At 42.0% G+C, this 14,108-nt stretch overlaps 1 protein-coding gene across 4 annotated transcripts in view; it reads left to right on the forward strand.

Annotated features, from left to right (window-relative positions):
- FBXO24 (F-box protein 24) overlaps positions 1-14,108 on the forward strand; it is a 1,263,390-nt gene that overhangs the window by 543,126 nt on the left and 706,156 nt on the right. For all 4 annotated transcript variants that reach the window (XM_069645164.1, XM_069645169.1, XM_069645177.1 and 1 more), the window contains exons 6-7: positions 3,109-3,267; positions 4,100-4,221. In XM_069645164.1, coding sequence (XP_069501265.1) covers positions 3,109-3,267; positions 4,100-4,221 — 281 coding nt within the window. The remainder of the gene's footprint in view (positions 1-3,108; positions 3,268-4,099; positions 4,222-14,108) is intronic.

Below are 14,108 nucleotides of genomic sequence, written 5' to 3' on the forward strand. Positions count from 1 at the left end.
ATTTTTGCAACTGAGATGTATATGGTAACTCAATATGGTTCTGCACACCCTGCTTCCTTAAATATGGAGTAGCATTATGTCTTCCTATGCATCAGTATATATTTTTTGACTTTCATGTCCGGCATCACGAATGTGCTACAATACTATGTTTTGATTTGCATACTATATGGTTAGGCCATATCACTGTTCATAGCAAAGCACTACAGTGACTATTCTTGAAACCACGATGTACACAGCATCTTAATGTAACTCTGCACACCCTGCTGCTTTATTCAAAAATGTAAAAACATTGTGTCTTATAAAGCATTGGTATATTTTACTACATACATTGCATGTCCTATATTATGACTGTGCTACAATACTTTGTTTTTGAAATGCATACAATCCGACCATATGGAGTATTTATTCATTTAGCAAAGACCTGCATCCATAACATTGTTCTCAACGCAACTCGCAATTTCATTGCCACATTTAGTCTGCAGTACACTGCTTCTCTCTGCTATCTGTCGTGTCTTCCCAGCCGATGGCCGATGTCATCCTCACAAGTACAATAAAGCTTCATTCAAAAAGCCTGTGCCTAATGCACAAGCTACGTGACACGCATGCGCGCAGTGCTTTCACTATCTCACGGCCGACACAGGCACAGCTCTCCAGCCCCCTGTACAAGGTAAGCTGTTTAGTCTGCCTCATGCACTCCCCGAACTATCCTTTCAATGCTGCATGAGGCGGCAACATAGTCACTCTGGAACTAATTTATTATCTTTTTGGGGAAATGCACGTAGCTCGAGCGCACGCATAACCGCCATTAGGCGGTTTTTCTGTTCCTACCATTTTGCCATTGTCGGTTTAAATACGTGACAGCAATCACACAAACTAGCTTCAAACTGCAAATCACTCAGGACAATCTGAGTGACAGCACCAGTAATAACATGAAATAATATCACTGGCTCTGCCCTCCAAATATTTTCTCTGGAGAGCCATAACTCATGCATGCCAGTGATTTACCACGTCCTAAGATTCGTGCACTACACACATTTTCTCCCGCCTTCCAGCATACTTGACAGTGACTACTTGCACTGTCTGTCCCTCCTTCACCCAGGGCAGCTCTGGGTCATAGCCACGAGTAAATAAACACTAATGATACATCCATTTAGATCAATCACCTCGGAGTTATGCAATTTTTCATTCTTTAGATGATCCTGTTACCCTAATCATTAGCCAGCGATTCATTCCATCGCGGGTATCATCAGCCAGCCCTCTTCCTTCTCCTGGTCACACTATCCGTTGGACGTACTCTTTCATTTTTCGCTGAACTGTAATATGATGCTTTCATATGAGATAGAAAGGTACCACTCTCCTAGATTCCGCACACTACAGGAGCCAACTAATCCCGACAGTACCAAGCACAGCTGCCATCCATTCATTTAAGTTCACAAGACGACATAGCAAGTTAGGTTTCTGACCTGCAGCTTTTAAATATAATCTCCCCCTTGGTCACTTACCCCTGACACATATCATATCATCTATCGCTATAGGTACTTTGCACTACCTGTTCCTCCATCAACATCGTCCTGATGACAGTTCGGTCCCTCCAGACAATTTACCACACTACAGCACCTTCTGAGGGCCATTTTCATTCCGAACCAGAAACACCAACTGTTTAATGTGTCGACAATAATGGCATACTTCTATTATTAAGTGGTACATGAATCTGCACAAATAACTTTGTAACTAACCCTCACTACAATGTGTAGTTAAAACATACCATTGTTTTTGCTCTTACGGGCCCATGTGTTTTTTAAGGCCTTGTGTTGAGTTATAGGCCTGCAACTTTTAGATGTCTGTCCATATAATAATTAAAGTTTGAATTTTGGATTTACTTTGCCCAATTCTGTGACCTGGTTCTTTGGATAGTATTTGCTAAACCTAGCTTTCTGCTGCAACTCACACCTACTTCCAAATGCGTCTCTGTACAGGGGTAGCTTCTGACTCTGTTTTTCCTATGTAATCCACCCTCTCGAGTCAGGCCCCCCTTCAACAAAAAAAGAGGGTCCCTTTACCCCACTTATCTCTTGACTTTGTTTGACGCCAGGGTTTGGACATGTCAAGTTCACAGGTTTAATATTACAAATCTGGCATGAAAAGGAGTTTGTGTCGGAAAGGGGGAAAGTTAAGGAATTTGAATATCCTACAGGATATGATGGGGATAGGGACGGTTTGTGAGAATTTGGAAAATGATAATCAGAAGGACGGGATTGGTAAGGTTTACGGAGTAAACAGGAATAGTTGGAATCATAAAATGAACACGGGGGGTTGTGGGAACTGTAGTATTTAGTCTGAGCAGGATAGGAATGCAGAAAATGATAATCAGAGGAACGGGAAGAAGAAGATAGGTAGTATTCGAATGGAGACCGGTGAAACAAGGATTCTGGGAGTTATACTTTGTGGGTGTAATCAGGGTAGGGACCTTAGAGGATTGATTACATACGGACTGGTTGTTGGATCAGGGCTGGAGAGATCTTACAGGAGGAAGGGAGGCAGATGCAATGCAGCCCATGAAAGCCTAAGATATCTTACCCTTCTCTCCTTCTCTGGCATAATACTGCGTCTCACCTGGGGTATTCACCCGAGCATGACCCCGGGTTCCCCTACCCAGGTGATCCTCCCCCACTGGTCCACCACCAGGAACTGGATCCAACAGCGATTACCTTGTCCTGGTCACCTGAATAAGGGATCCTCGAGGTATAACTGGGAGAATACCCTCAGGTTTCTCACAATACACAGGGACTATAAGGGCATATTCTGTCCCTATGCTCTTTGTTGGTAACATATACACAGATCAAGGGCTTTGCACTCATTAGCTGCTACCTTATCTGCTACCTTCAACATTATTCTAGGATATTGGGTGGATAAACTGGCCTTCAGTATAGACTCACCCTGGTCAAGGAAGATAAGAAAGGTAAGGGGGAATTATAGTTCCACAAATAAGGTTAGAGTGACTGAAAGGGTTCTTCTGTCAAATTGTTGTCTGTAACAGGTTGAATTTCTGCAGGTTATATTCAAGTGTTTCTCCATCAGAGTGGCTTTAACTCATCTCTTTGTCTGTAGAGGAAGGCAAAGTATATAGTTTGATCGTAAATGAGACTCAGCTAGATCAGCCGCGATCCTACACAGTCCAGCTCTCCCTCAGGAAGATCTCCAAGTGCCTCTCTCACATTGTGGTGAATCGCATCTACTCCAACCAGAGCAGTGTGATCTACATCACAGGTAAGGTGCTGTGAGTGCTGCATCATATTATGTACAGCTTGTGCACGCCCATTGCTTGAAACACTTTCCTGCATCATAGTACAACAAGAAGACTGTGTAAATGATATCACTGTAGGATTGTACAAGCATATGGTGTCATGGAAAGAGCACCTAAAAAGCACACTATGTTCATGTTATCACTTCATGCACTCAGCACTCACACTCTCTGGATGTCAACCCTGGATGAACCAAAATATGCACACTCTGTTGAGAAAGTCATGTAAATAGCATCCAACAAGCACACAAAACACCTGCATTTCTGCAGACATAGAACATGCAGTAAGCATCCTGCTCATTGGATAGCAGAGAAAAAGCTCTGTGTACTTTGAGGGCCCTACAGGAATTACGTATCTTCACGTCCTCTGTCTCTAAAGATTTCTGAACCATATATCCTAATGTTCACACAACATCTAACCTTGTCCCCTCCACCTTTCTTAGACTGTTAAAGTTTACAGAATGGGATCTGACTAGAATTGGGAGGAAAGTACTTAGAGGTCCCCACAGTAGGAAGGTATTAGGATCTTAGGTTTCCCCTTCTTCCGCTGTACATTTAGGCACTTTGTACATTGAGATCCACGTTTCAGGAAGGGGCAAGGTATCAGCACATCATATTTCCCTTTCTTTCTCTATAGATTTGGGTGTAGGGTACTTTGAGGTCCATACTGCAGGAAAGGGGGAGTACCAGGACCTACCATTTCCTCTTCTGCCTCATTAGATTTGAGCTATGTGTACTATTGTGGTTCATGCTGGGGTAAGGTTTAAAGGACTAACCTTTCCCATTCTGCCTCATCAGATTTGGGTGTTGTGTACTTTGAGGTCCACGCTGCAGGAGTGTACCGAGATCTCTTTGGAACTCTTCATGCCTTTGATCCACTGGACCTGCAGATGCCCCTAGCCCTGTCGTTGACATCTAAGGTAAGGTGAGTGAATGAGTGAATGATCCTGTATAAAGCCTATACAATTAGCTCACCCTTGTCAACTAACTCTTCTTAGACAAGTATAGACAGAGGTCTAATTCAGGGCTGTTGGTAGGACACACCAGTCACTAGTTCTTTGCATCTCTGTTGGTCTGCCCTAGAATAGGGTACCTAACTAGTAACTCTCTTTCACAGCATGCCAGGTTTTCAGATGTATAAGATGTGAGACACAAATTATACTATATCCTCCAAAGTATTTTTTGAAGAGGAGGGTGACTGCTGCTTGAAGAAGCTTTGTTTTGCTTTTAAAAACGTTCTACTGTCTGCACAGCATTGCGAGCTATACACAGCTCCTGCTGGTGAAATTTTCATTCCTTGCCGCTTCCTGGAGAAGGCGGAGCCAGCCCGCAGCACGTGACGGATCACGTGACTTTACAGGACTATTTCAGGAGCCGTGAGTCGCTCGAGCAGGGTGACTGCTGCTTGAAGAAGCTTCGTTTTGCTTTTAAAAACGTTCTACTGTCTGCACAGCATTGCGAGCTATACACAGCTCCTGCTGGTGAAATTTTCATTCCTTGCCGCTTCCTGGAGGAGGCGGAGCCAGCCCGCAGCACGTGACGGATCACGTGACTTTACAGGACTATTTCAGGAGCCGTGAGTCGCTCGAGCAGGGTGACTGCTGCTTGAAGAAGCTTCGTTTTGCTTTTAAAAACGTTCTACTGTCTGCACAGCATTGCGAGCTATACACAGCTCCTGCTGGTGAAATTTTCATTCCTTGCCGCTTCCTGGAGGAGGCGGAGCCAGCCCGCAGCACGTGACGAATCACGTGACTTTACAGGACTATTTCAGGAGCCGTGAGTCACCCTCACGGCGATAAGCCCGGCAGCGAAAAGGGCGCTGCACTTCTGTTAGGCTGTTGGGCGGTTGAAGGGTGAAAGGGCAAAGATAAAACCATCACGCTTTACTGCTTTGGTCGATAGTCCAAGAGTGTGGTGAGTGCCTAGTTGTCCGTGCTTCACATTGCATTGAAGCCACTCTTGGCTATTATATCTGTTCCTGACTGTTTGTGCCTTGTAAAAATGAAACGAGGCATCAACTCTTTAAAAACAGGAATGCCTCCTGCTACTGCTGCTCTTTTTACGAATAGCATCCATGCCGTGCCAAACGTGGCTGCGGAAACTCTGAACAAAACGAGATTGAGTTCAACTCCTCGTGTGAGGACTCAAAAAGTGATGTCCAAAAGTAAAGCAGTGTTATCCGATGGGATGGACATTCGATCTTTTTGTTCTAAATCCATTTATGAGATCCCCTGTGATTCTAATAACAGGGATAACACTTTGAAAGTAAATGACTGTTTGGTTGAAACTATTGCAGCTATAAAAAAGGATTCTTCACATGGACAACAAAATAAGAATAGTGTAATGGAGGATGTTTTGACGGGAGAGGTTGCAAAAGCTGTCTCTTCAACTGAACCTATAGTAAAGTTTGCCAAAGAAAATGTCTCGCTTACAGATAGCATTTTGCTTAATAACGTACTGACTGGTGCCGGTGTGCCGTGTGATAAAATAGCTTATAGTCCTGTTATATCTATAAGTGATGCATCAAACTTTAAGACATTTATTTCGGATGAGGGCGAGGTGCCAGTAATTGATCTTGACATAAATGCCTCTGGTTTATTAAATCATACTTTACCTGAAAATCTTTCCAAATCGCCCATCTTGTTTACGAACATCAGCGTGGCAAATTCTGTAGCAAATCTATCCTTTTTAGCTCCAACTCCACGGAAAGTACCCTCACACAATATGCCAGAGTTTGGATGGGCAGAATGACAGAGTGTAAACATAGGATTTGCGCTTACCTCTTTGAATACGGCAATTATAGCGTTAGCAAAGTTGTTTGAAGTTTTAGTTACAAAAGCCGATGCACACTCAGATCAATTAAATCAGCTATTAGCTGAACAACTTGTACATTCTAACAAATTGACTGGTTTGGGGCATGCTGACTCCATCTCTAAAAAAAAGAAGTCTGTAATGTCTCAAACCTCGGCTCAAGTGTCATGTAATCTTCAACAAACATATCAACCCATACCAAGTTTTCCAGCACCTTTAGTTGACCCTTTCATTCCCACAATCCAAACTTTAGCTTAACAGCAAAAAAAAACACCATACCCATTGTTTGATGTCAACACAAGCTTAGCTGATCAAGTGAAAACAGGGCTGAATAAAGCTGTTTCTCAACCGAAAAAGACAAAAAACATCAAATCTGTGACTAAATGTGCCTCACAAATTAAATCTTTTGTGAAGAACCTGTCTATACCAGCTGCAACCACTTTAGCTGCCGCTAAAGTAATATCAAAGAAATATGTTCCCCCGGTTGTAGACCATAGTCCCCTAAATGAGCTGATACGTGTGGCTACTGACGTGTCTAAAAATAATGCTACTTTGACAGGAGCGGGGGTCAGGGATGGAGCGGGTGTCAGGGATGTACGGCTTAAAGAATTAAGGCAAGCAATTGATGACTATATGGTAGCCAAACCTGCTCTTAAAAGTCTAACTTTCGCACCTTGTGAAACGGCTCTTGTTCATAAACCTGTTACGACGTTGATACAATCACCTCAAACAGCAAGTTCACAAGTTCCTACTAAAGTGAGCACAGTACAAGTTGTGTCTCAGGCATCAGCCGTTAACGCACAAAACACCCCGGTACCTGAGCCCTTGTCTGCTAGTGACATCGAAAGGTTGATTCAGTCTTCGTTAATTAAATTCCTTGAGATTCCTCCCACGACCCAAGATAAAGTCTGTCCACCAGTCCAACCAATCTTGAACCCGCAGCCTCAGGTTGATACCTCAAAACGTGCGCGCATCTGTGCAAAGCGGCCAGCGATCCATGCTTTAACACTTAGTTGTTTGCCTGAACCTGTCAAGCAATATAACTTGAATCGTGCATCGGTGCTAGCTATATTTAGTGAGATTCCTGAGCTCGATGATATTGGGACGGTTGACATCGAGCTCGTTGAATTTGTTAACAACTCTAACTGGACTGCGTCAACTCTCTGGATTAATTCAAGGATTGTAGTAAATACACTCTGGTCTGTCGAATCACAATTGTTGGACCTGGGTTTCTCCCTTCAAATTAAATCTGATTTATTAGACTCTTCTGTACACTTACAACAATCGGCTAACTTAAAACAAACACCAAACAAAAATCAAGCGCTGTCTCATCCCACATGCACTTGTGAGTTTAAAATCAATCAACGTTAGCATGCTGAAATTACAGAATCTTGTTTGTCATTTGTAAGCTGGAATTCGAGAGGGAACAGACATCTGCTAAATAATCGGAGTGTACAGCTATTAGAGCATGACGTAATTATGATACAAGAGTCATGGTTTACTAGTGTTCCCACATGGAACAATTATGATGTCACTCTTATACCAGCTGAGAAGGGTCTTTTGGGACGTCCTACTTCTGGTCTATTGATGGGGGTGAAACAGACCGTGGGTCTGAAAATTGAACCTTGGTTTTCTCCAAATGCTTTTCTACAGATGACAAAGATCGGTGGCAAGGACTTTGTGGGTGCCACTATCAATGTGTACTGGAACCCGCTGCGCATTTCTGATGAGTGTTTCTTGGATTCTGTGGTTAAGGCTATCGATATTGTGATGCTCGAGGGCTTGTCTAATTTTATTATTCTTGCTGGTGATTTAAATCTGCATTGCCTAGGCCCTCCAGACAAATTGGAAAAAAATCGCTTGAGTAAGTGGTCAACTTTAGTCAAATCTCGAAACTTGTTCATGTTAAATGGTGCCTTCCCACAAGACACGCCACCAAGATCTACTTGGCATCGTGCTAACAGCGAGGGCATCATTGACTTTATGTATGTTAATGCACAGATGTTTAACAAGGTAACAGCATTCAAAATAATTGACTCAGACATGAGCGACCATAATATGCTATGTATGCTTCTGTCTGTAAGTGTTAGCATCGACCAATTAAAACCTTTCTTTCTTATGGGCTCGCATAACATAAATCCGGCTAGAAATAGATTAATATGGACCGAGTCTTCGTTGGGAGCCTTTAGGACACACTATTATGCTCAACTTAATGATGGAGCATCCCAAAACTCTCTGCCAGTTACACCATATTATGACCTAATGCAGACATTCCAACCGGGGTCCATCAAACAGAAAGTGAAACAAACCCCCCATCTGCACATATTTGATCACCAAATTAGACTTGAGAAAGCTAGGGTACGTTCTGAGAGGAGAGCAGCCCTTAAGCTCCCTTTGCATATGCGACAAACTGTTTTGTCCCGTATCAAAACTAAATATAGAAATTGGGTAAGAGGAAGGAGGGCAAAGCTTTACCAAATTGATGGAATTAGCATATTAAAAACCTTGGCTTCAAAGAACACTGCTCAGTCATGGAACATCATAAATCAAGTGACTGCAAGGCATCAGGTGGCGGTTCAATCAAATGATGTGTCTGAAGCAAGGTGGATACAGCACTATGCTAAACTATTTGCTGAACCTCCGGTGCATTTCTCTAAAATCTCATTTGATACTCTCCCTCCTTTCTACATACATTTTGACAGAGAAGACATCATGTATTTTATCAAGAGAGCCAACAATTCCAGAGCCCCAGGCCCGGATGGCTTATCCAATGCTCATCTTAAACGGTTTCCGGACATCTGGGCGGATATCCTTTGTCTCGTATTTGATCATGTTAACACCTCACAGAGAATTCCCCTGTCGTGGAAGCAATCTATTGTTGTCCCGATTTATAAGAAAGGTGAACGGTCCAACCCAACAAGTTACAGACCGATCTCTCTTTTGGATGTCCCGGGTAAGATCTTTTCTCAGCTGATCTTGCGCGAGCTGAAAAACTGGACAAAAAAATGCCTTAAGAGAGATCCTCTCCAATCAGGTTTTGTAAGTGGACTTGGCACACTTCCTAACATGATCACATTAAATATGTTGAAGTCGAAATATGCACTTAGGAAGCAACCTTTATATTTTGCGTTTATCGATTTTCGTTCTGCTTTTGATTCTATTAACAGAAACTTACTATTTTATAAGTTAAAAGTTTTTGGTTGCCCTTCTTCTCTCTTGTCAATTATCATTCAACTACACACGGACACGTCTATGCGTGTTAGGCTCTCTTTTGAAGGTCTTCTATCTTCTTCCTTTTCAACGTTCCTGGGACTCAAACAAGGGTGCAGCTTAGCATCGATATTATTCAATTTGTTCATATTGGATATGGGGAGTTATTTCGTGCATACTTTGTCGGATGCTCCTGAACTTGGTGGTCAGCGCATACCATGGTTGCTTTATGCGGATGACCTTGTTTTAATATCGCAAACTCCTAGAGGTCTCCAGAACTTGCTGTCTGCATTGTCTAACTATTCTAAGGAGAACCAACTTCTAGTCAACTTGGAAAAATCTCAGATTCTAGTCTGTAAGTCAAGAGGGAAAGCTAAGAGCTTAAACATAGTGTGGTATTTACAACAACAACCAATAGAAATTGTGTCAGAATACAAATATCTGGGCCTATACATTCAAAATACCATCATCGATAATAGACACTCGACTGTGTTACAGTCAAAACTGTCAATGCTGCTGTCACAGGCGAAAATACTCGTTTATAAGTACGGGAAATTTACACTGAGGCATTTGTTTATGTATTATGAGCAAAAAGTCATCCCCATCTTGTTATATGGTGTAGAATCCAAGCTGTATTCTAATGACCAAGCTTGGGATAAACTTGAGGCCACATTTTGGAGAAAGGTTTTAAATTTGCCAAACTGCCTACCTTTGCCTATGCTGCGTTTTGAACTAGGGCTCAAATCATTATCTAGTAGGGTCAAATGGAGACTGTGTTGTTTCTTTCGGAAATGCATTCTTGGTGGTGGTGAGAACAATATAATGAGTACGATTGCTGGCTACTTGACCTCCTCCGGTTTGGCCTTTCCTAGTCGATGGCGTGGCTTTGTATTAAATGCTATGTCTGAAGCTGATATATCATTACAGCTGCTGATGGAGAACCCAATTCGTGCTAAAACAAAATATTATCAATGGGAGTGGATCCAGAACTATGAACGTTGCAGACAATATAACGATTTTAATTCTAAAATCTTTGGCATTAAATGCTTGGGTCAAGCGCCAAGTTATCTACTAAAATGTCCCTCTGCGAAAATTCGGTTCAAGTTCTTGCGGTTGAGAATGAACTTGTGGCCTACGAGAGAAGTGTTGGTGAGGCGGAAGACTATTCCTCCTGAACTAAACTTTTGTCGGTTTTGTAATCGTCACAGTGTCAAAGAGACTTTACAACACGGGATAGTTGCATGCCACGCTTTGGAAGACATACGGGCAAAACATTTTACGAATCTGCTAAATGTGCATATGCAATGGGACGATTTGGAGATATGGAGTTCTCTAATCAACAGTACCAGATTTTCGGTTATAAAGGCACTGGTGCACTTTCTAGAATTTATATTACCTTGTGAATTTTTTTTATGAACAGTCATATTAATAATTGGTTGAATGTACATGAGTTGATGTGGTTTTCTATCTTTTGAGATTGTTCTTAAAAGGGTAACTTGTGCTGAAGTAATTGTATTATTCTGCAAATTGTGGTATTTGTTGTCGTTCAGCTTTCTTTACTATATGTCCTTAAGTGTATGCTAACCATGTATTGGGACCTTTTTATGGAATTATCATGTAATTTTGAAAAGTTGATTTTATTCAGCTATAACAAAATAAAAAAATTAAAAAAAAAAAAGAAGAGGAGGGTTTTCAGATTTCGCCAGAATTTTATGAGTGTACAGGTGGAAATATGCAAAAAAAGGCACCCCCTCCACTGAAGGAATATAGTTTAGTTTAGTTTCATTTATAACGTGCTGGAACAAGGCTCTCAGGCATAGAAGTGCAAATACAGGAGACATACGTACACTAAACACAAAGGAATCAGATAACTGGGCAGTGAAAATTAACAGGAGAGAACAGGGAGAAGTAATTCAAAGAGCAAAGTCTTCCATTTGCTCTTGAAGGAGACTATAGAAGGTCAGGATCTTATGTCGGGGAGCAGCGCATTCCAAAGTTACGGTGCTGCCACCAGAAAGAACCCTTCTAGCACCAATGATAGTTTAGATTTAGGTGTTTGTAGCAGGCCTGAATTGCTTGACCTTAGAGTACTCCTGGAGGGAAGCCAGACCAGCTGCTTCAAAAGATAGGAGGAACTTTTCCTGAAGAGACAGTCATGGGTGATGCCCAGTGTCCAGAACATAATTTGTTTTTCGATTGGAAGCCAATGTAAGGATGTCCTTGCCACTGACACATGATCAAATCTCTGTAGTCCCTTGACCACTCGAACTGCAATATTTTGAATGACCTGAAGACAGTTAAGTTCCCCTTTACACACACCCTGAAGAAGACTGGATCAATAGTCAAGTCAGGCACCGATGAGGGCACTGACCAGTGTGGCACAACCACCTGAGTCAAGAAATGGTCTGATTGGCGCAAGGAGCTTGATATAATACGAAGAGCATGATACAAGGCTGCTGATGTGCACTTTCATCGAAAGCTCTTGGTCAATCACAACACCGAGGATCTTCACTTACGGTAAATTTGCCAGTGCAGAGTCTGAAACTTTGAAAGACCAGTAGGCCAAGTCCAGTTTACGTAACTTGGGCGCAGTGCTGACAATCATGATCTCGGATTTGGCGTTGTTAAATGCCAGTCCATTATGCAGTATCCACAAGTGGATCAGGTTGTAGACAGTGTTTATTGCTATAGTGCCCAAGGAGTGATTGCCAGTGAGAGGAATAAGGCACTAGGCGTCATTGCATAGTTTGCGTACATGATGCTCTCAGAGTCAAGTCATTCAAAAAGATAAAGAGTGAAGATATTTAGCAGAGTAGGGGACACACAAGACCCCTGAGGTACTCCACATCATAACTCATAGCCCTCGGCCATGGCATCTTCATGATAGGCTCTAGCCATCCGGTTCGACAAAAAAGAGACAATCCAAATAGATGCCTCCCTGGAGGAAGAGTCAGAGTTTTGTAATCCAGCAGCCAGTATGGTATGGTCCACAAGATCAAACGGTGCAGTAAGGTCCAGAAGCATCAAAAGAGCCGTTTTACATTTGTCAATGTACTGCAAGATGTTAGTTTTGAGGTCCAAAGGAGTGGACTCAGTACTGTGATTGCTTCTAAAGCCAGATTGCTTATGATCCAAGATGTTATGAAGACTTAGAAAGTCTTGAATTTGACGATGAGCGATCTTGTCCAGAATCTTCAGCAGGAAAGGAGAATTTGTTATGGGGCAATAGGTGCATGCCAGTTTTGGGTCAAGCGCCAGGCATGTTTAATGTCTGCTGGAACATGACTCTCTCTCAATGAGGAATTGACACATTTAGTGATAAGAGGGGCAAGTAATGTCATACAGGACTTAACAATGAAGGCTGGGCAGATAGCACTCTTACATTTCGTTGGCTTAATCCTCACCAAGATGTCAAATATATCAGCTTCTGCCACCTCCGAGAACATAAAAAGGGGCAGAGGGTCAGCCAATATTTCTTTCTTGCATTGAGGGATGCTGCCCTTTTGATAGATAAGATTATTAGTGCATACAAAGAGTTACACAGGCACACTACTGCGCATAAGCAATGAATTTAATGTGCATGGAAAACAAAATGTCAGGAGGAATATAGCTGACACATGTTTCGACCCAACGGTCTTCTTCCAGGCTACTATTCACAACATCATGATTTTCATACATGGTTAAAAGTGCATAATTAAGACAACAAATCATTCATGTGTGGTTTCAAGGCAATCCAGAGGCAAACGGAGTAGAATAATTTTTTCCCACAATGGCATTGATTGATACATTCATAAATAATTATTTTAGAACCAAAAGACACATTGATAAAGTAAAGTCAACACATCATACAAATAAATTGAAATGCAATTTGCAAAGGATACTCAGTAACATCCCGATTGGATGTAATTGACCACACATTGAAAAGGAAGGTAAAACAGAAAGGAACAAAAAGTCTTTATTTTGCCCAATCTGGGAAGTCATTAATAGAATGAACATTATAGAATTCAATTGCTTGATCATTTGTCCTATACTGGAGTTTCATTGAGTGCATGAGCCACCCACACATGCACCCACCGCCAAAGCAGCTATCCCATCCGAACTTGTGTACATTTCTCATCTAGTGTGTATGGCATGCATTGATATCTAAATTCTATTAATATTTTATCCAACGTGATATCCCAAATTTACTAACTGCAATCTATCACTAATGCAAGATTAATACAGTCTTATTGCATGCAATGTCATGCGGTTGCAGCCTACCTGGGATAACCAAAACCCGCCCTCCTAATAATGAGGGAACCTAAAAAGAAGGAGTTAATCAATAACCAATCACCCAGTTGGTGAACAATTTCTGGTCGATAATTAATGACTGCTTATAATTATAGGCCCCCGGAAAACTCATCCCAAGAAGTAATACCACTTGCCTAATGCTACCAATATATCCCGCTAATGCCCCAACAATTCTACAGATAAAGGCGGAGAGGGGGTGTTACATTCAGTAATTCAAAATAACCATCTCTTATGCCCATTATTTGAACAAAACAAAACAGCAGTTTTGGCTGCATGGGAAACCCCAGATTCTGGAACAGCGGTGATTAACAAATTTGCAGGGAAATACAGGCCCTCTTCTTCTGACCCTGAATACTTAACTAAAAATTCTACACTGGAGAGCTTAATAATCCAGGCAGCCGCATCCTCTAGACAATCGGCATATCCTTCAATTCCCAGAGATAGGGACGATATGAGAATCGATGCCTGGTCTCGCAAGATTTTCTCTTCGGGCAGC

This window comes from Ambystoma mexicanum, chromosome 1p, assembly GCF_040938575.1.
Source record: "Ambystoma mexicanum isolate Mex_15411 chromosome 1p, UKY_AmexF1_1, whole genome shotgun sequence".
In the NCBI taxonomy this organism is placed as follows: domain Eukaryota; kingdom Metazoa; phylum Chordata; class Amphibia; order Caudata; family Ambystomatidae; genus Ambystoma; species Ambystoma mexicanum.